At 39.1% G+C, this 21,822-nt stretch overlaps 1 protein-coding gene across 4 annotated transcripts in view; it reads left to right on the top strand.

The window, feature by feature from the left end:
• Window positions 1-21,822, top strand: part of SLC17A5 (solute carrier family 17 member 5) — a 69,205-nt gene that overhangs the window by 23,476 nt on the left and 23,907 nt on the right. For all 4 annotated transcript variants that reach the window (XM_064288048.1, XM_064288059.1, XM_003404392.4 and 1 more), the window contains exons 7-9: window positions 4,201-4,359; window positions 18,809-18,941; window positions 21,569-21,716. In XM_064288048.1, coding sequence (XP_064144118.1) covers window positions 4,201-4,359; window positions 18,809-18,941; window positions 21,569-21,716 — 440 coding nt within the window. The remainder of the gene's footprint in view (window positions 1-4,200; window positions 4,360-18,808; window positions 18,942-21,568; window positions 21,717-21,822) is intronic.

The raw sequence follows: 21,822 nt of genomic DNA, 5'->3' as shown, positions 1-21,822 counted from the left end.
CCTGGATCCAAGAAATGTACGGGATCTACTGTACTTCATTCTCCTTTAAAACAAACATTTTTGGAGAACTTACTATTTCCTAGGTTCTTTGTCAGGCACTGAGAACTTGAAAATGAGTAAGACATGGTCCAGTGGGACTTGTGATCTCCAGAGCAAAACAGACATGGATGAGCAGAATTTCAACATAATGCACTCTGTACAACATGGTGCTATAAGATGGACAGTACATGCTGAGAACAGAGAAAGCAGAAGTTTTCAACCAACCTGGAACAGAGAGGAAAAGCTCCCTAGTGCAGATGCCCTCTGGGCAAACACGTCACACCTGTAGTTGAACAAAGTTCGGTTTCTTGACTCATTACAGTGAGGGGACAGCTTCTCATGAGGAACCTTGAACCACCTTGGTGAGAGACTTGGAAGGGGCTTGTTACAGTTTAGACTTGTATTAGGTGAATTTGGAGAGGGTTTAAAGAACCAGTGTTTTGCTTTGGATTTGGTGCTGTTAGAAAGCAGTAGCATTTCTATGATTAGGTTTCAGTTTTTATCTAGAAGGTGGGGCTAAAGCGGTAAAGTAGTAACATCACTCATTATTAGCTCAGAAAGAAAGGTCTTTGCTCCTTTTTGTGGCTTACACTGTTCTTGTTTTTGTCTGTGCTCCAATGTGATTACGGAATGGTCTTATTTTTGTCCCACTCCATAATGGTCACAGAGTGCCCTTGTTTAAGTTCAACAAAATACCATGGCCTAGCTGTTAAACAACAGAGAACCCCTGAGGGAGCAGGAGAACAGTGGGATGCAGACCCCAAATTCTAGTAAAAAGACCAGACTTTAATGGTCTGACTGAGACTAGAAGGACCCCAGTGGTCATGGCTCCCAGACCTTCTGTTAGCATAAGACAAGAACCATTCCCAAAACCAACTCTTCAGACAGGGATTAGACTGGACAATGGGTTAGAGAGAGATGCTGGTGAGGAGTGAGCTTGTTGGATCAGGCGGACACTTGAGACTACGCTGGCATCTCCTGCCTGGAGGGGAGATGAGAGGGTAGAGGGGGTTAGAAGCTGGCAAAATGAACACGAAAAGAGAAAGTGGAGGGAGGGAGTGGGTTGTCTCATTAGGGGGAGAGCAATTGGGAGTATGTAGCAAGGTGTATATAAGTTTTTGCGTGAGAGACTTGATTTGTAAACTTTCACTTAAAGCACAATAAAAAATTTTTTAAAAAATGTCTGTCTTGAGCATTGTGCTCTTTTAAACAATTATCTATATGGAATCAACTTAATGACATCAACTCGCAAGGTTAAGATAAGAGCTTAGGGAGCAATGAGTTTATGTTAATGAAGGAGGAATAATTTATCAAAGGACTGTAAGAATGGTTGCACAACTTGAATGTAATCATTGTCACTGAATTGTACATGTAGGAATTGTTAAATTGGTGTATGTTTTGCTGTGTATATTTTCAACGAGAAAATTACATTTTTTTAAAAAAGCAAGGGCAAAGAGTGGCAGGAGATGTAGGGGGTTAGGCAGAAGTCAGATCATGGCGGGCCTAGTATGTCTCATTAAGGAGCTTGGACTTCATCCTGCACACACTGGAATGCCACGAAACGTTTGTAAACTTGAGGTGAGAATCAGATTTGCATTTTTGATAGCTTACGCTAGTGTAAAAAAATATATATATATATTTTTTTTTTTTACACTAACAGTGGAGGGAGGATCTAAGCAGGACAAGCAGGGGTTCCAGTCAGGATGTTATGTTAGTTTTCCAGCTGAGAAAACGTTAGTACAGCCACTCCTCACTTTTCAACATGGTTAGGCTCCAAAGACCAGGTCATTATGCAAAAATGGTCATCATGCGAAGATGATGTCCGCATCAGGTTACAAAATGGAGAAGGACTACATCGTTATATAAATGCCAAATAGGTCATTACATAACTTAAACTACTGAGAATCATGGCCTAGCCAAGTTGACACATAACCTTAACCATCACAGGCAGCGTTACTCTCACCTCAGCATTCGTTACTGCCAGATATACGTTGTTTACGCGCAAAATAGTTGAATAGTAGATTTTTTACTATTGTAAATGCAAAATGTCAGATAACAAGATAGTCTGTAAGTGAGGAGCGGGCATACTTATAGACAAATATTATTTCATTTTTGCAGTAAGTAGATTTTACATTTCTGAGAGAATATATAATTCTAATTCTGATTCAGAAATAGCTACAAAAAGAGCACTCTGCAATTAAACTCAGAAGGCTAGCTCATGCCATCAAGTGGATTCCAACTCACAACAACCCTGAAGGACAGAGCAGAACTGCCCCCTAGGGTTTTCAAGGCTGTAGTCTTTATAGAGGCAGACTGCCACATTGTTCTCCTGTGGAGCAGCTGGTGGGTTCAAACCACCGACCTTCAGTTAGCAGACAAGCGCTTTAACTACTGCACCACCAGATTTTCTTCTGCGTGTATTAGTGAAAGCTTTAAGATCATCAGCCACTGCTCTGTTTTGAAGATTTTTATTTTAATAAATTGAGAAAGAACTTTGGCACCCCACCCACTAAGATTTTCTTTGCTATAAACCATCTCACCAAGAAAAATAATGATAAAACCAAACCAAACCCATTGCCATCAAGTCGATTCCGACTCATAGTGACCCTGTAGGACAGAGTCGAACTGCCCGATAGGGTTTCCAAGGAGCGCCTGGTGGATTCCAGCTGCCAGCCTTTTGATTAGCAGCCGAGCTCTTAACCACTACGCCACCAGGGTTTCCAAAAATAACAATAGGCCCATCAAATATGATGTCAAACACATCATTCCCACTAAATATTATTACTACTAATTTTTTAAATGATAGCAAAAGATTTTTCCTATTAAAGTTAAAAATTATATACTGTTTATTTCATATAGTTTTATGTGTTTTATAATGTACGTGGCATAACCACAGTAGTACATGTAGATAAGTTATGAATATATATGTGAATATTGTGTGCCCCATGTTTTTACTGATGAGATGCACGCTCCGAAAAGTTTGGAGACCACTGGTCCAGGGCATCAGATTATTAAAAAAAAAAAAAAAATGTATACTCAGGAAACCCTGGTGGCGTAGTGGTTAAGCGCTATGGCTCCTAACTTAAAGGTCAGCAGTTCAAATATGCCAGGCAGTCCTTGAAAACTCTACCGGGCAGTTCTACTCTGTCCTATAGGGTCACTACGAGTCGGAATCGACTTGATTGCGGTGGGTTTATATATACTGAGGCTGTGTAGTTTCTAAAACTCAAGAGCAACATATGTTTCTGCCACTAGGGTTCACTGTAACTTTAAAAAGAGAAAGAATGGGTTTAACTTTGTGAGCTTTGTCCTACTGACTTTTTATTTAAAATCGTGGTACATATACGCTCTGGTGTACCCCCCTATGTATCAGGTATGTAAGGGACATGGGGGAAGGGAAGAAGAGGGAACATTTATTCTTCTAGAGTGCAGTTCTCAATTCTGGCTACACTTCAGAATCACCTTTGACACACTGTAAAATTACAGAGGCCTATGCCCCATGGTGAAAGGAGCCCTGGTTATACAGTGGTTAAGCACTCAGTTGCTAACTGAATGTCAGCAGTTCAAACCCACCACCCACTGCATGGAAGAAAGATGTGGCAGTGTGCTTTCATAAAGATTACAGCCTTGGAAACTCTATGGGGCAGTTCTACTCTGTCCTGTGAGGTTGCTATGAATCAGAATTGACTCAACTGCAATGAGTGTTGTAGAGTTCCTATAAATCATTTTAATTGAATAAAGAATTCTTTCCAGGACCTTCCAGTCTGTTTCCTTTACTCTGTATCAACCTCTGAACTTGATTATGAAACTTTTCTGTTTTATCGATGGAGAACTTCATGCTGTAAGTGACTTCTGACATTAATAAGGAGTATTTAGGGTTGACATTGTAGCTCTGAGATTACATTTCCATTTTTCCTCTAATCTGAATCATGGAATCTCTTGTTAATATTGTTATTTTTTATGTAAAACATCAAACAGTTAACCATCATATATTTCATGTATTTTGTTGTTTAATATTTCAAATTAGTTGATTTAAAAATCAGGACTTACTAATCTAGGCTGATATTCTATATATGTTCTGGATTAAATTTTAGCTGATAAACTATAGATCGAAGCATAAGCATACTTGTAGCTCATCCTAACTGAGCCTGTTTTCTTCAGCTTTCTTCACAGAAGTCAGTGCCGTGGATACCCATGCTAAAATCACTGCCGCTTTGGGCTATTGTAGTTGCACATTTTTCATACAACTGGACTTTTTATACTTTATTGACATTATTGCCTACTTACATGAAGGAGATCCTAAGGTTCAATGTTCAAGAGGTAAGAAGAAATAATCATCTGCTAGTCTTCTTATATAGTGTATATATTTAAAAACTACACACAGAATTTGTTTTTATCTGTGTGAAACTTAGAGTTATTTTGTATCTTCCATTTTATTCTGATATACCAAATTTTAGAGACTTCTCAGTTTGGCCTCCACAATTGTTCCTTCTTTCCTCACTGCGTTTAACTCTTGATTCAAGATATCTTTTAGTTGGTATCATCTTTAACCATAAACGCTTTACTAGTTTCCAGTAATATGCCAGGATGTCAGATGACCAGTATTTACTTCTAAAGGGGATAATAGTGGAACTCTGTTGGCACTGAGAGGGGAGGCTGAGAGGGCCAAGGTTCTTGTGTTAAGATTGCTCTGCAGCATAATTTAGGTATTAGAGGGGCTATAGTTGTAAAACTGTAAAGTTGTGTAAAGGAAATGCTAGTTATTTTTTTTTTAATTTTTTTTCTTTGTTATTTTAGAACTCATCAAATTGAGACTGTTCCTATCATCTACACATTGATGGATTTAAGTTTTTTTTTTTTTTATTGTGCTTTAGATGAAGGTTTACAGAACAAACTAGTTTCTCATTAAACAGTTAGTATACATATTGTTTTATGACATTGGTTAACAACCCCATGACATGTTAACATGCTCCCTTCTCTACCTTGGGTTCCCTATTACTAGCTTTCCTGTGCACTCCTGCCTTCTAGTCCTTGCCCCTGGGCTGGTGGGCCCCTTTAGTCTCATTTTGTTTTATGGGCCTGTCTAATCTTTGGCTGAAGGGTGAACCTCAGGAATGACTTCATTACTGAACTAAAAGGGTGTCCAGCAGCCATATTCTCAGGGTTTCTCCAGTCTCTGTCAGGCCAGTAAATCTGGTCTTTTTTAGTGCATTAGAATTTTGTTCTACGTTTCTGTCCAGCTCTGTCTGGGACCCTCTATTGTGAATCCCTGTCAGAGCAGTCAGTGGTGGTAGCCAGGCACCATCTAGCTGTTCTGGACTCAGTCTGGTAGAGGCCGTGGACTAATCCTTTGGAGTAATCTTTTCCTTGTATCTTTAGTTTTCTTCATTCTTCCGACTTTAGGTAAATTTTACCTTTTTTTTATTTATTTTGTTGTTGTTACTGAGAATATACACAGCAAAATATTCACCAATTCAACAGTTTCTACATGTACCATTTAGTGATAAATCTTACTTTAAAGTGATCAGAAAAAAGCTTACAGAGTAAGACACACAGTTTGTGAAGAAAATGTTTTTGCCTTCAAAGTGAAGGCTAGATCAAGACCTAAATATAAGATCTAAAACTATAAAACTCTTAGAAGAAAGCGGTGGGATAAATCTTCATGACCTTGGACCTGAGAGTGGATTATTAGACACCAAAAGCACAAGCAACAAAATAAAAATTTGATAAATTGGAAAATTGGACTTCATCAAAAGTAAAACCTTTAGTGCAAAGGACATTAGTCATCAGAAAATTGCAAATCAGAACCACAGTGAGATACCAGGTCACACTAGGATGACTATGATCAAATAAAAAAAAAAAAACAGAAAATAACAGTTGTTGGCAAGGAAGAAATTGAAGTTGAAGCCATATGACCCAACAGTTCTACTCCTAGGTATATACCCAAGAGAATTGCGAACATATGTCCACACAAAAACTTGTACATGAATGTTCATAGCAGCATTAGTCATAATATAATAGCCCTTTAATGAGCCGTGGGACATATACTGGTCACATACGTTTTCCACGTCTTGGGTTTACTGTTCCACTGACAGTACATGCTGCCTGCAGGCAGGAACCTGTATAACTCTTTGAAATGGAAGAAATGGGTACGTGCTACAAATTACAGTTTTTACACGGTATTATATGAGCCGTTGCATCTTGGAGGTGTGATTGTGCAAAACTTTTGTCTCTTTTGGCCCTTGTACAGCAAGATAAGCCTTGTAAGTATATTTCCGGGTTTCTATGAATTATTTGGAAGTTGCATTTCTCGTGGTGATTCCATGTTCACACAAATACTGCATTTTCAGGTGCCATACATTGTATGCACCTATCAAGGGATCTAGAAGATGATGCAGAGTCCACAGTGACATATGTGTCCCACATAATCTCACTCCCCAGAGTGACAGGTGCATCCCACATATCCTACCCCAAGAGTCCAGAGGGACATACGTGCCCCATATAATATGTGTCAAAATCCATATTACCTACCAGAAGTTCAAACACACTAGACGATTCAGCATGCATTCCATTAGGAAAAAACATAACAAAAATTAAATGCAGAAAATGACTCAGTCATAAAAGGGAATCCAAAAAGTAATAATAACCCAGGTGTCAATCAGCTGATGTATGGATGAACAAAATGTGGTATAGCCATAAAACCCACTGCTGTGGAGTTGATTCCAACTCTAGTGACTATAGGACAGAGTAGAACTGCCCCATAGGGTTTCCAGGGAGCGGCTGATGGATTCAAACTGCAGACCTTTTGGTTAGCAGCTGATCTCTTAACCACTGTGCCACCAGGGCTCCAAGTGGTATAGCCATACGATGGAATATCATTTAGCCACAAATTGAAAGATAGCCCTAGAAGTAAAGCAGCAGCCTGCCTGGTGAACCTAAAGAATGGCAAAGGGTCTGTGGTTCTTAAAATAACAAGGATGACCACACTGACTACATAGACTTAGTAGCTTTAAAGACAGTTAATTCTTCAGTCACCTATATTTCAAAGCATATTGAAAACATTGGCCACACGGGTCAACCCTTCAAGTTCATCCAGGCAGAACTAAGCTGTGAAGAACTCTTGTGGCTACTTTTGAAAAACAAGATCAGTTATATAGAAATATATCCAGTAATTGCTATGACAACTTAGACTGGAACTAGACTTTGGCAATAGCATGGAATAAATTTGTTTCCAAATGGACGACCTTGTTTTTCCTAGGCTCTCTGTTAATATCATCTGACTGTAATATATTCCTGAAGTGATGCATTGCATGCAACTATGCATTGTAAAGTTAATATGGTAATTACAGTTTGGAGTAAAATTAAGATCCATAGTAAAATTAAGAACAGCAAATTCTCAAAATCATATAAACAAATCATTTTACTTATAAGTTTATCTATATATCATTCTACTGATATTTCAGTTTAAAATGTTCTTCAGATGGACAATGCTAGGAGCCCTAATACATGGCATAAACAGTATACAAAACATTACTAACAATGTACAAACACCAGAAGAGAAACTAGATAACTGGGAGTGCCTAAAAATCAAACACCTATGCTCATCCAAAGACTTCACCAAAAGAGTAAAAAGATTACTTAAAACAGACTGTGAAAAAGTTTTTAGCTATGACATTTCCAATCATTGTCTGATCTCTAAAATCTACATGATACTGCAAAAACTCAACAACAAAAAGACAACCCAATTAAAAAATGGGCAAAAGACATGAACAGGCACTTTACCAAAGAAGACATTCAGACAGCTAACAGGTACATGAGGAAATGCTCAGGATCGTTAGCCATTAGAGAAATGCAAATCTAAACTACAATGAGATTAAAAAAGAAAAGAAAAACTCAATGAGATTCCATCTCACCCCAACAAGGCTGGCATTAATCAAAAAAACACAAATAATAAATGTTGGAGAGGTTGTGGAGAGACTGGAACACTTATACACTGCTGGTGGGAATGTAAAATGGTACAACCACTTTGGAAATTGATTTGGCACTTCTTTTAAAAGCTGGAAATAGAACTACCATACAATCCAGCAGTCCCACTCCTTGAAATATATTTTAGAGAAATAAGAGCCTTTACACGAACAGGTATATACACACCCGTGCTCATTGCAGCACCATTTACAGTAGCAAAAAGATGGAAGCAACCAAGGTGCCCATCAACGGATGAATGGATAAATAAATAATGGTATATTTGCACAATGGAATACCACACATCAATAAAAAACAATGATTAATTCGTGAAAAATTACATAACATGGAGGAATCTGGAAGGCATTATGCTGAGTGAAATTAGCCAGTTGCGAAAGGGCAAATATTGTATGAGACCACTATTATAAGAACTCAAGATACAGTTTAAACAGAGAAGAAAATATTCTTTGATGGTTACAAGAGCAGGGAGGGAGGGAAGGAGAGGGTTATTCACTAATTATATAGTAGACAAGAACTATTTTAGGTGAAGGGAAAGACAACACACAATACAGGAGAGGTCAGCACAACTGGACTAAACCAAAAGCAAAGAAGTTTCCTGAATAAACTGAATGCTTCAAAGGCCAGTGTAGCATGGGCAGGGGTTTGGGGACCATGGTTTCAGGGGACATCTAGGTCAATTGGCATAATAAAATCTATTAAGAAAACATTCTTCATCTCACTTTGGAAAGTGGTGTCTGGGGTCTTAAACGCTAGCAAGTGGCCATCTAAGATGCATCAATTGGTCTCATCCTACCTGGAGCAATGGAAAATGAAGAACACGAAAGACATATGGTAAAGATGAGCCCAAGAGACAGAAAGGGCCACATAAACAAGTGACTCCATTAGCCTGAGACTGGAAGAACTAGATGGTGCCTGGCTACCACCGATGACTGCCCTGACAGGGAACACAGCAGAGAATCCCTGAGGGAGCAGGAGAACAGTGGAATGCTGATCTCAGATTCTTATAAAAGACCAGGCCTAATGGTCTGACTGAGACTGGAGGGACCCTGATGGTCATGGTCCCCGGACCCTTTGATAGCCCAAGACTGGAACCATTCCCAAAGCCAACTCCTCGACAGGAGTTGGACTGGACTATAAGATATACAATAATACTGGTGAGGAGTGAGCTTCTTGGCTCAGGTAGACACATGAGACTATGTGGGCAACTCCTGTCTGGTGGCGAGATGAGAAGGAAAAGGGGGACAGGAGCTGGTTGAATGGACACGGGGAATACCGAGTAAAAAGGAGGAATGTGCTTTCTCAGAAGGAGAGCAGGTAGGAATACACAGTAAGGTGTGTATAACTTTTTGTATGAGATACTGACTTGATATGAAAACTTTCACCTAAAGCACAATCAATAAATCAATAAAAGAATAGTCACAGAGACACACAAAAGAAGACAGGAGCCAAGGAATACTAAGGAATTCCTGGGCTGCCAACAAGGAAGACCACTTTCCTAGAGCTGATGCACTGATTTGGACTTCTAGCCTCCAAAACCATAAGATAATAAGTTCCTATTCTTTAAAGTAAGAAAAAAAAGTTGAGAGTATCGTGCATAAAGTAAAATATGGATGGCCCGTAATTAGTGTTGTGCACTTAATTGCCTTCATCTGATTTTCTTTTTAAGTTCCATAATGAGAGGCTTTTAAAACTAGAATCTTTTATCTTGCATTTTCATGCGAAGAAGACATTTTCTTTCTGAGTGAATTCTAAAAGAAATATGAATAGAGTTTTTAAAAATTCTATAGTTGAATAGAAATTTAAGTTTTTTAATTAATATATTACATTCATAAAATAGCCTTTATTCAAAATAAGTAGGCAAAATAAAGTTTACTTCGAAAAGCATAAAAATTATAATCTCATTAATTTAACATTTTTGCAGCTCTTGATCCTTTGTTATAAGCTTGCTTTTTCATATAAGTTTAGTTTTCTTAGTTATCCTAACTTTTCTTTTTTTCCTAGTTTTTTCCCAATAATAATATCCCTGTTTGTTACAACTCAGTGAGAGATTGGGTAATAATCTGTTATCCTATTTTGGATATTGATATTTTAGAATCAATTTCCTAAATAAATGATTACAAAGAATCATATTCTTGAACAAAAAGTTTAATAATTGTGGAGGATGCACATGGATGTATAAATGCTGAGCATTTAATGCAGTTTTAGGTTGAGAGAGTCTGTAACATTGGAACTTTAAGTGGAAAAATTTGGTAACTCTGAAGTATTATCAGTCTTATCCCATCAGGGAATAAAAGCAAGATCAGAAAATTCACCTCTCTAATTTACTACACTTTATTCATGTGTAGCATTCTGCCACAAAAAATAATGGATGTGGTCTTACTATGTGGAAATCTAAATAGAATAAAGTTTGTAGAAGAAATTACTCAGCCAGTGTGTGGAGGGATAAAGAAGTCCCACTTCTCTGATACCAAACTGTGTTGATCAATCCATATCAACTTATTATCAAGTCTATTCCCCTCTGGTCTACTTCTGTTGTGACACCAACTGCATGTACAGTTCTTCTTCCCCTGACCCTGCCCACCCAGAACTAGGTCAGATCTCACAATTTAAAGGGCACAGTTCTCCAAGCTGCTGAGGATGCTCAAGACTTTAGACACAAGCTGCTAGCTTGGGAGTCCCACAATACCCTCCCTTCCAACTTACTGGCACCTGCTATTCCTTGAGTTTGATAATTTGCTAGAATGACTCAGAACTCATGGAAAGTGCTATATTTACAATTATAGTTTTATTACAGCAAAAAGGATACAAATGAAGAGATACATGGAACAAGGTCCAGAAGGGCTCCCAATGCAGAGCTTCCATGTCCCAAAAAGAGATGTGCTACTCTTCCACATACATACACAAATGTCTTTCACCAACCAGGAAGCCCATGGAGCTTCCATGTCCAGAGCTTCTGTTGGGGCCTCATTACATATACATGGCTGATTGAATCATGTCCCCCAACCCCTGACATCGGCTGATACCACATTGCGGTCTTTCTGGCCTGGCCAGCCCTCACTGGAGTCACCCCATTAACATAATCGTTCAGGCGTGGTTTAGAGGCCTCATTAATCACTGGGGAATTCCCAAGGTTGTAGAGGTTCTCAGGAACCACGGACAAGAGCATAGTCTTTGGGGAAAGGTAAATTCTTTACCTGACAGCTAAATATCAGAAAGAAACAAAGATCTTCAGCTACAGAAGTAGAGCTGAAAGGATATAATTCTGGAATACAGAGGATCACAAACTATGATGAAAAACTTTTGTCTTCTTTTCTTAAGCACACTTAAATTTAAAATATTAACAAATTTTGCTGGTCTGCACCATCAATGATCCTTAAATGAGATTACCAGATTCTAAATATCATCGCTAAAATGCCTTCCTACTTTTTTCTTTTTTGGGGGGTTAGGGGTGGGGTGGGGGGAAGAGGTAAAATACTAAGGCATCTACCTCTCTCAGACTGTGAAAGTATTTGTATTTATCAGAATTAGACTGTTTAGTTTTGGCCTCTCAAGTTTGTACTGAGGATAAATGAATGGAAGAAAGGAATTTCTCTCTCCCAAAAAATTTTTTTAGCGTGTGTTCTTCATTTTATAGACTCTGTGGTTTCCTGAAAAAGTTGTCTGTCAAATCATTTCCCGCAAAGCAAATTACACATTCCCGTGATAAATCCTGTTTCATATCTCTTGATGTTTTTGTTTAGGCAGTAACTTAAAGAGGGAAAATAGAAGTATCTGTCTCACCTCACTGCCCCTCTCCTCTGCTCAAAGCATGTGCTTGTGCTCAGGCACCTGGCACACTTCGTGGTGAAACAGAAACATCTGAAAACAAATGATAGAAAGTTCCTGGTGCCAAATGTATGACCTTCTTTTCTAATTCAGTTACAGCAAGTTTTATATAACACATCTCTGTAAAATGAGGTGCTCCATGTTTTTTGTTGCTAGTGTAGAAAGTAGATGACAGTCATCTATTAAACAATTTTATTGAGCATCTTTTTGCCATGGGCCACCTTTTTTTACCTTAGGTGCTAGGAATATAGCAGTGAAAAGAAAGACATATTCTTCCCTTGCATACCTGATGAGTGTAATGATGAGAGAAGTAAGGGGTGATGAGAACACAAAGGGCGGCTTGATAGCCTAGGGAAGGGATTTAGGGAATGCCTTCCAGAGGAAGTGAAATTTAAGCAGAATCCTGAAATTAGCTGTGAGGAGTGTATATGCGTAGGATAAGGGGTCTTGTGAAGTTTACGTTAGCTTGGAGCCAAGACAATAAATATAATAAATTATACAGTATGTTGGAAGGTTATAGTGTGGAAAAAAATTTTAAAGTAGAGCAGGGTTAAGAATATTACCCCATTGCCGTCAAGTTGCTTCTGACATGTAGTGACCCTACAGGACTGAGTAGAACTGCCCCATAGGGTTTCCAAGGAGCAGCTGGTGGATTTGAACTGCCGACCTCTTGGTTAGTAGCCAAGCTCTTAACCACTGTGTCACCAGGGCTCCCAATATTAAGAGTCATTAAAAAGCTGGAGTTTGAGCAAAGACTTGAAGGAGGGGAGGAAGTTAAGCAAGCATATGTCTAGAGGAAGATAATTCTACTCAGGAAAAAAAAAAAAGGGCAGCTAGAGCAAAATCCCTCAGGTGGAGAAACCATGGTCTCGGGACATCTAGCTCAATTGGCATAACATAGCTTATAAAGAAAATGTTGTACATCTTACTTTGGTGAGTAGCATCTGGGGTCTTAAAATCTTGTAAGCGACCGTCTACGATACTCCACTGGTCCCAACCTATCTGGAGCAAGGGAGAATGAAGAAAACCAAAGACACTAGAGAATGATTAGTCCAAAGGACTAATGGATCACAACTACCACAGCCTTCGCCAGACAGAGTCCGGCACAACTACACGATGCCCGCCTACCACCACTGACTGCTCAGACAGGGATCACAATAGAGAGTCCCAGACAGAGCTGGAAAAAAATGTAGAACAAAATTCTAACTCACAAAAAAAAGAACAGACTTACTGGTCTGACAGAGAGAGACTGGAGAAATCCTGAGAGTATGGCCCCCAGATACTTTTTAACTCAGTGCTGCAGTCACTCCTGTAGTTCACCCTTCAGCCAAAGATTAGACAGGCCCATAAAACGAAACAAGACTATGGGCACACCAGCCAAGGAGAAGGCAGGAGGGGACAGGAAAGCTGGTAATAGGGAAGGAACCCAAGGTCGAGAAAGGGAGAGTGTTGACATGTCATGGAGTTGGCAACCAGTGTCACAAAACAATGTGTGTATTAATTGTTTAGTGAGAAACTAATATGCTCTGTAGACCTTCATCTAAAGTACAATAAAGAATAAGTAATAATCCCTCAGGCAAGAGTGCATCTGGCATGTTCATGGAGGCCAGTGAAGCTACAGCAGACTAATCAAAGGGGAGAGTAATAGATGCTGAGGTCAAGAGAGGCAGTGGGGCTAGATCATTTGGGACCTTATAGACCTTTGTAAGGACTTTGATTTTGCTCTCAGCAAGTTGGAAAGTTAGAGGGTTTTGAGCAAGAGTGACATGGTCTACCTTATGTGTTAAAAGGATTAACCTGGCTGCTGTGTAGAGAATACATTGTAATGGAGGCAAGGGAGGGAGACTTGTTAGGCAGCTGTTGCAAGTAATGGAAGCGAGAGATAAGTAGCTCAGACCAGACTTGTAGTAGTGAAGATGGTGAGAAATAGTCATATATTGTTTATGTTTTGAAGGTAAAGCCAACAGGATTTCCCAATAGATTGGATATGAGTATATGAGAGATGGAGAGGAGTCAAGTATAACAAGACTTGTGGCCTGAACAATAGGGAGGAAGGAGTTCCCATGCACTGGGAAGGATGTCTGTGGCACAGGTTAGAGGGAGAAGATCAGGGGTTTAGTTTGGGACATTGATTTTGAGGTTAACAGGAGGGAAGACAGGTAGACAAATAGATGTGATGGGAGTCTATAAAGGTTTTCTCCTAATGGCTTCAGTTTTCTCAGTGAAGTAGAAAGACAGGTCATCAGCTGAGCATGAGAGTAGAGAAGCAGAGGCAGATTTACCAGGAAGCTAAGCTTAGGCATCAGAGGGCCCCTCCCTTGCACAAGCTCTGTGGCACAGCGGTTAAAACACTAAGCTACTAACTGAAAGGTCAGCGGTTCAAACCCACCAGCTGTTGCATGGGGGGAAAGATGTGGCAGTTTGCTTCTATAAAGATTTGCAGAAAACCCAAGGGGCAGTTTTACTTTGATAGGGTCGCTATGAATTACCTTGATGGCAATGAGTTTTATCAGATGTCCAAGCGGAGATGTGGAGTAGGCAACTGGATATGAGTCTGGAGTTACATAGAGAAATCTGGGTTGGAAATATAAATGTGGTAGTTAGTAGTTCAAACCCACCCAGAGGCTCTACAGGAGAAAAATCTGGTGATCTCCTGTAAAGCTTACAGCCAAGACAACCCTGTAGGGCAGTTCTACTCTGTCACATGTGGTCACTATGAGCCAGAATCAACTCTAGGGCACCTAAAACCAACAGTCGTATTTAAATCCCAGAGAGTAGATGAGATGGCCAAGAGAATGAGTGTATACAGAGAAAAGAGAACCAAGGACTGAGTTCTGGAGACCCCAGGATAAGAGGTCAATAAAGGAGGCTCAGAAAGAGTGACCAGTGTGGTGGAAAGAAAACATGGAGAATGGGTTGCAGTTGATAAGTGCCCTCGAGTTGGTTCTGACTCACAGTGACCCTGTGTACAACAGGACGAAGCACTGCCCAGCCCTGCGCCATCCTCACAATCATTGTTATGTTTGAGCCCATTGTTGCAGCCACTGTGTCAATCCATCTTGTTGAGCGTCTCCCTTTTTTCGCTGACCCTCTACTTTGCTAAGCATGACGTCCTTCTCCAGGGACTGATCGCTCCTGATAGTATGTCCAAAGTATGTGAGACGTAGTTTCGCTATCCTTGCTTCTAAGGAGCATTCTGGTTGTATCCCTTCCAAGACAGATTTGTTCATTCTTTAGGCAGTCCATCGTATATTCAATATTCTTCACCAGCACCACAATTCAAAGGCATCAGTTCTTCCGTCTTCCTTATTTATCGTCCAGCTTTTGCATGCCTATGAGGCAATTGAAAACATCGTGGTTTAGGTCAGGTGCACCTTAGTCTTCAGTGTGACATCTTTGCTTTTTAACGCATGAAAGAAATCACTTGCAGCAGATTTGCCCGATGCAATACGTCGTCTGATTTCTTGACTGCTGCTTCCCTGGGCATTGATTGACTAAAATTTGGGAGAACTGTTAATAGAAGTATGGGTAGTTCATCTAGGTTAACAGGAGGGAAGACAGGTAGACAAATAGATGTGATGGGAGGCTATAGAGGTTTTCTCCTAACGGTTTCAGTTTTCTCAGTGAAGTAGAAAGACAGGTCATCAGCTGAGCATGAGAGCAGAGAAGCAGAGGCAGATTTACCAGGAAGCTAAGCTTAGGCTTCAGGGGGTCCCTCCCTTGCACAAACTGCTTATAAAGCCCTGAGAGGAGCCTTAATAATTTGTTCAAATGGCCATATGTTTTTGTAAAACACAGAAAAGGCAGAAATATTATAGCTGCAGTCAAGACCACTTCCCTCTCTGCCCCATCTTCTCCTCCATTCCATTTCACCTTATTTCAGATGGCTTTGGAGAAGCAGCCATGGGCATATTGGGACACTGGCTAAGTGAACTTGAGTTAGAGACACATTTAGTTTGGGTTGATGAGATAAGTTCATGTAGTTTCCAGTCACTTTCATGTGTAGGTAATTTAATGTTAAAAAAAAAAAAAAAAAGTTGCCATCAAGTTAATTCTGACTCATAGGGATCCTATAGGACAGAGTAGAACTGCCCCATAGGGTTTCCAAGGAGCAGCTGGTAGATTTGAACTACTGACCTTTTGGCTAGCAGCCAAGTTCTTAACCACTGCACTACCAGGGCACCAGTTTAATTTTAGCCACCTTCTTATATGCACCCACTGTGGAGACTTAACCCAGCATTGTGACACGAAGGTGCAGGTCCAGAAGTTGTATTACAATAAAACATAGTTGCTTTCAGGCATTCGTAGTGGAGAGGACAAACAAGTTTTGAAATGTATAGAACTAGAAGCTATTCCATAGCAAATTTATCTAATTATTAGGCATGTAGAGTTGTAAGTGGGAGATTTTATTCTCAACATCTAATCAAAATGCAAGCTCTTGCCTTTCATAAATATACGCAGTAAACCAATATATACAGTTATAAGAGTGCATACTTTTTTTTTCTTTTTTGGTAGAAATCATGAGAAATAGAATTTATCAGAATTTCTGTATTTGTAGGATACACACGTGTAGCATTACTGCAAACAGCAATTATGTGTGTGTAAGTTGCATGTTAATGCATCCTGATATAGCAGATCACACCATAGCGTATCTCACGCGACTTATCCTGACAAAATGGATAAGCACAAAGCATTGCCGCTGATGCAGAAAAAACAACCTGAAGAAACAAGTGCTCCAATGAGAAATCTATACATACTCATCAATAAGCCAGTGTATGTAGTATAAAAGCAATTGAATTACACAATTATTTAGCTCAGTACAATGTAACAATTTTTTTTAAAGTCTTTGAATTACTCTTATGTAAATCTTAATTTTAGATTATAATTTTTGAAGTCACAAATATGGGGGGAAAGTATTACTGGTGTGTCAGGCAGTAAAATTAATACAAATTTATTTTCCTGGATTTTTTTGTATTTGTAGTATTTGATAGTTTTATTAATTTTCTAATCTGTTGTAATTGGTTTTCTTATTCTAAGTATTTGCTTTCATTTCTAATTTCGTATTCATAATTCTGTGCTCCCTATCTTGAAGAAAACCCAAAACCAAACCCTCTGCCATCAAGTCAATTCCGACTCATAGCAACCCCATAGGGTTTCCAAGGCTGTAAATCTTTACGGAAGCAGACTGCCATATCTTTCTCCCAAGGAGCGGCTGGTGGGTTCAAACTGCTGACCTTTCGGTTAGCAGCCAAGTGCTTTGACCAGGGCCCTTTTTATCTTGAAGAGGATCCCTAAAGTTGTATAAGCTTCATGACACACAAAACCTAGATTCACCCCTTGGGAGCAGATGTTGGGAGTTTGAGGCAAGAGAACAAGGTGTGAAATAACCAGCTTAGGTGAGTCACTAGTGCTTGAGTGAATGAACCAGGGACAGTGTGATTACCTGGCAGCATTGAGGCCCACTTGAAGTTCATGACTATGAATCTAAAGGAAGACAAATAAGCACGGTGGTGTTTTTCTCTTAACCATGTTCAGCTACGCAGATGCAAGTGCAGAGTAGAAGAGTTGGGTTTTAACCAGGGTGATAGTTTTACCAAGGGAGTAAGATAAAGTGGGAGAGGAGCAAGGAAGTAAAGGGCCTATGTAAGGAAATGATTATTTGGTTGGCTGACCGAGGAATTGATATTGGCTAAAGAGGGGAGAGCAACAGAGAGACAAAGGAGAGTGAAAAGATGGTAGGATCAATGAATTGGAAGACCTGCTGGGGTCAGGCACTAGAGGGAATAAGCTGGAAAGATAGGAGGTGATAATCAGAGAGTGGGAAGCATGAAACTGAGATAATGAAGGGTTGAAGTTATTGGTAACCAGAAGATCTAGGCAGGAATTAGGAGACTGTTGCAGTAGTCCAGGTAAGAGACGAGGAAGACCTTGGAATAGGGTGAGGAGAGTGAACGTGGGAAGGAGCAGGAAGAAATGGCCTTTTTTTTTAAGACAGTAGAATGGTCAGTGCTTAGTGATTGAAGGTGAGGTATAAGGAAGAAAACATCAAGGAAGATTCCCAGGCTCTATAAAAGAAAAAATGTGTAATGCATTTTTAGCATTAAGATAGTTTCTTTCAGTTATGTTTTTCCTTGGCCCTTACCTTTCAGAAATAAGTAAAATGTGGCCTGGATTCTTCAACAGATAAACTGTAAGAAAAGAAAGGAATGGATGGGGAGCTTACAGAATAAAAGAGACCTACAAGACATCTTTTTTTTAATGGTCAAGACTAAACTGTAGTATCTGGGGATGTACATTTGGGTGATGTAACTGTAAATAAATATAAGTAAATGATTATTATCTAACCAGGATAATGGTTACTTATGGAGGGGTGGGGTGGGGGAGGGTTGTGATTGGGCCAGGACTGTGAAGGGTCTGCTGGGATGGCCATCAAAGTTCTGTTCCTTGGCCTAGATGATACTCACCTTACAATAAGTCATTAACCTATACATGTGGTTTATGTGGGTCTCTGCATCTGTATTCTATTTTGCAATAAAAATATTTTAAAGTAAACAAATAAGTTAAAATAGGACACAAAAACTGTTCAGTAGGGAGAGCCCGTTGTCTGGTAAGGAAGGCTCCTCCCATGGAAGCCACAGCCCATGTTGCAGGGCTACTCCAGCCCCCACCCAAGCCTCAAGGTAACAGTCGAGATTTCCTTGAGCAAACTGGACTATGGTGAGCCTCGTTCCGCCTGAGATGGGCTTTTGGAGACTACACTGAACCTGAATCTTACAATCCTCCTAAAAGCCAAACTTGTTCACTATAATTATATAAAAATAAATAGCATACTGCCATATGTTTCCTTTGTTTTGAAGTGGTGGTGGTTGGCTGCGATTTCGTGTGTGTGTCTGTGTGTCTGTGTGTGTGTGTTGTTTTTTCCTCCCACCATAATTAACCCTTTATCTTCTTTTTCCTTTAGAACGGATTTTTATCTGCACTGCCGTATTTTGGCTCTTGGTTATGTATGATCCTGTCTGGTCAAGCTGCTGACCATTTAAGGGCAAAATGGAATTTTTCAACTATATGTGTTCGCAGAGTTTTTAGCCTTGTAGGTAAGTAAGTGAATCAGGTTTTGTTCTGGTTTATATTTGTTTAATATGTTTACATTGCAAGATAAAATAAAAATAACAGTCATTTATTTTATTTATATATTAAAGCACTATAATGCATTTAGTATATTTTTGTACAAGATTGTTGTTCTTTTTGTAACTGTGCAGTTTGAGGATTAGGATTTATAATGTCTTATCTCCACCATAGTGATATAACTTTAAAAAATGATTTGTTTTGCTAGTGATGCCCAGAACTTTATAAATCTCTTTGTTTTCAGCTCTAAATTTGCAATAAAAATATTTTAAGTCTCCATCTCTTTTTTAAGTGATGCATTTTAAATTGTTTTCATTTAAAATTAGATATATTTAAAATTGTTTAAATACATTTTTTTTTAATTTTAGTGAATAATTTTCCAAAAATATTTACCAAAGTCATTATTTCAAATGAGGCGCTATAAATCAAAGAACTCAGAAGAATCTTAAATCATTATGTGTTTCAGACTCTGCTCTCAGAAAAGTAAATTTTAAAACTGTCTAGAACAATTATTCAGTTTTCTAAAGGTCTCTGGTAGGTAAAGACCACAGAGGTTGTTGATGGTTTTGAATTCAGTAATCATATCGTAAAAGGACCTGATGTAGGTTAATTCTCCAAATACCTTCTAAACACTTAACGCTGAAAGATGCTGTCTTGTTTCATTGCTTGGTTACTTTGACCCTCAAGAAATTTTTCTGCATCTGGAGTAAATCTCTTTTGATTCAGTTCCACTTTCTCTTTTTTGGTTGCCTGTGGACTCACTTTGTCAAGCTGTTAGCCTTGTGTGGCTACAGGTAGTCCCCGACTTATGACAGACTTCTGTTCTGACTACTTTGTCTTAAGTCATTTCTGACATTAAGTCAAATACCTCATTTTTTTTTTTAAGTTTTCATTATTGTTGCCTTTTATTATCAGTATCTTTATAAATCTAATCTTTATTTGTCTTTGGGGGTTGGGAACATTACATATAAATTTACATATATATTTTAATACATACATACAAAAATATATATAAATCATAAAAATTTAAGGATGAAGATTTGGATGACTGGCATTTTGTCAGTTGAGGTAATAACTCCACTTGTGGAAGATTCTGGATTATCCCTGGGGCTGGGGATGGTGTTTCTAGTCAGAAAATTAGTGAGAGCGGTCTGCATGTTCCTTTACTTTTTTTCTTCATGTATTTTGCAGTAACATCTCAGTGCCTCCCAAATCTATCAACTTTAGCCAAAAAAAAAAAAAAAAAAACCATTGCCGTCGAGTCAATTCTGGCTCATAGCAACCCTACAGGACAGAGTAGAGCTGCCCCATAGAGTTTCCAAGGAGCTCCTGGTGGCTTTGAACTGCCGGCCTTTTGGTTAGCAGCCGTAGCACTTAACCACTATGCAACTTTAGCAAAATGATCGGTATTTGGGTCCATGATTTCAAGCAGCTGAAGCTCCTGATTTAGTTTAGAAAAAACTTCAGCTAATCCTTTCACGGGAAACTCTGGTGGCATAATGGTTAAGTGCTACAGCTGCTAACCAAAGGGTCGACAGTTCGAATCCGCCAGGCGCTCCTTGGAAACGCTATGGGGCAGTTCTGCTCTGTCCTCTAGGGTCGTTATGAGTCGGAATCGACCCAACAGCACTGGATTTGAATTTTGGTTTGAATCCTTTCACTATACTGCTAATGGTAAGATGTACCAAAAAAAGGACGATAGTTAAGTGCAGCCTGTTACAACGCCAATAAGTAAGTCGGGACTATCTGTATTTAAATTTACATTAGTTGAAATTTAAAAATCAGTTACTCAGTTGCACTAGCCACGTTTCAAGTGTTCAGTAACCATATGCAGCTAGTTGGTACACATACAACATTTCCATCATCGCAGAGAGTTATTGGGCAGCACTGTTGTGGACAGAGAAAAAACTGAGAGCCAACTCATTAAATCCCCTTCATTGTTACTTATATTTTATGCTTAACTGCCTATAATAAACTATGCATATTGTTAATGCTATCAGTTGTTAAAACTGAGATGGAGTGTTTTTCTAACTTCATCCAACCCAGTTTATGTCGTGTTCTTTGGTTATGTATGAATTTTAAATCACGTTCTGTATCAGCCTTTTCTTTTCTCTATTTTTCAATTATCCTCTTCTTCCTCTTTAATACTGTAGAACTTTAGCTGAGTCCTGGTCGCATGTAGATTTAATAGCATTACATGATGAGGTTTTCTTTTTTGTGTTAGTTGTATTATGCCCATATCTTTTCCAGTAGTTTTTTTTTTTTTCCCATGAAACCCTACATAATTTAAGTTTTCTAGGCAGTACAATGTTCCTACAGTAGGTGGCAGTAATATCAAATTTCAGATTTATATTATAAAACCCAAACCCAGTGCCATAGAGTCAATTCCGACTCATAGCGACGCTATAGGACAGAGTAGAACTGCCCCGTAGAGTTTCCAAGGAGCGCCTGGCAGATTCGAACTGCCAACCCTTTGGTGAGCAGCCGTAGCACTTAACCACTGCATTATATTATATATTATAACCCACTGCTATATTATAGAGCAAGCAAATATTAATACTGAGGCTTTTTCTTTTTTTACAACTTTAAACTCTAGGAATGATTGGACCTGCGGTATTCCTGGTAGCTGCTGGATTTATTGGCTGTGATTATTCTTTGGCTGTTGTATTCCTGACTGTATCAACAACGCTGGGAGGCTTTGGCTCTTCTGGATTTAGCATCAACCACCTAGATATTGCTCCTTCGTGAGTACTATATAAAGATTTGCTGTGAAACCCTGGTAGTGTAGTGGCTAAGTGCTATAGCTGCTATCCAAAATGTTGGCAGTTCAAATCCACCAGGCACTCTTTG

The sequence above is a fragment of the Loxodonta africana genome, chromosome 1 (assembly GCF_030014295.1).
Source record: "Loxodonta africana isolate mLoxAfr1 chromosome 1, mLoxAfr1.hap2, whole genome shotgun sequence".
Taxonomy (NCBI): domain Eukaryota; kingdom Metazoa; phylum Chordata; class Mammalia; order Proboscidea; family Elephantidae; genus Loxodonta; species Loxodonta africana.
The sequence above is the reverse complement of the archived record's forward strand: the minus strand, read 5'-3'. Positions and strand labels throughout refer to the sequence as shown.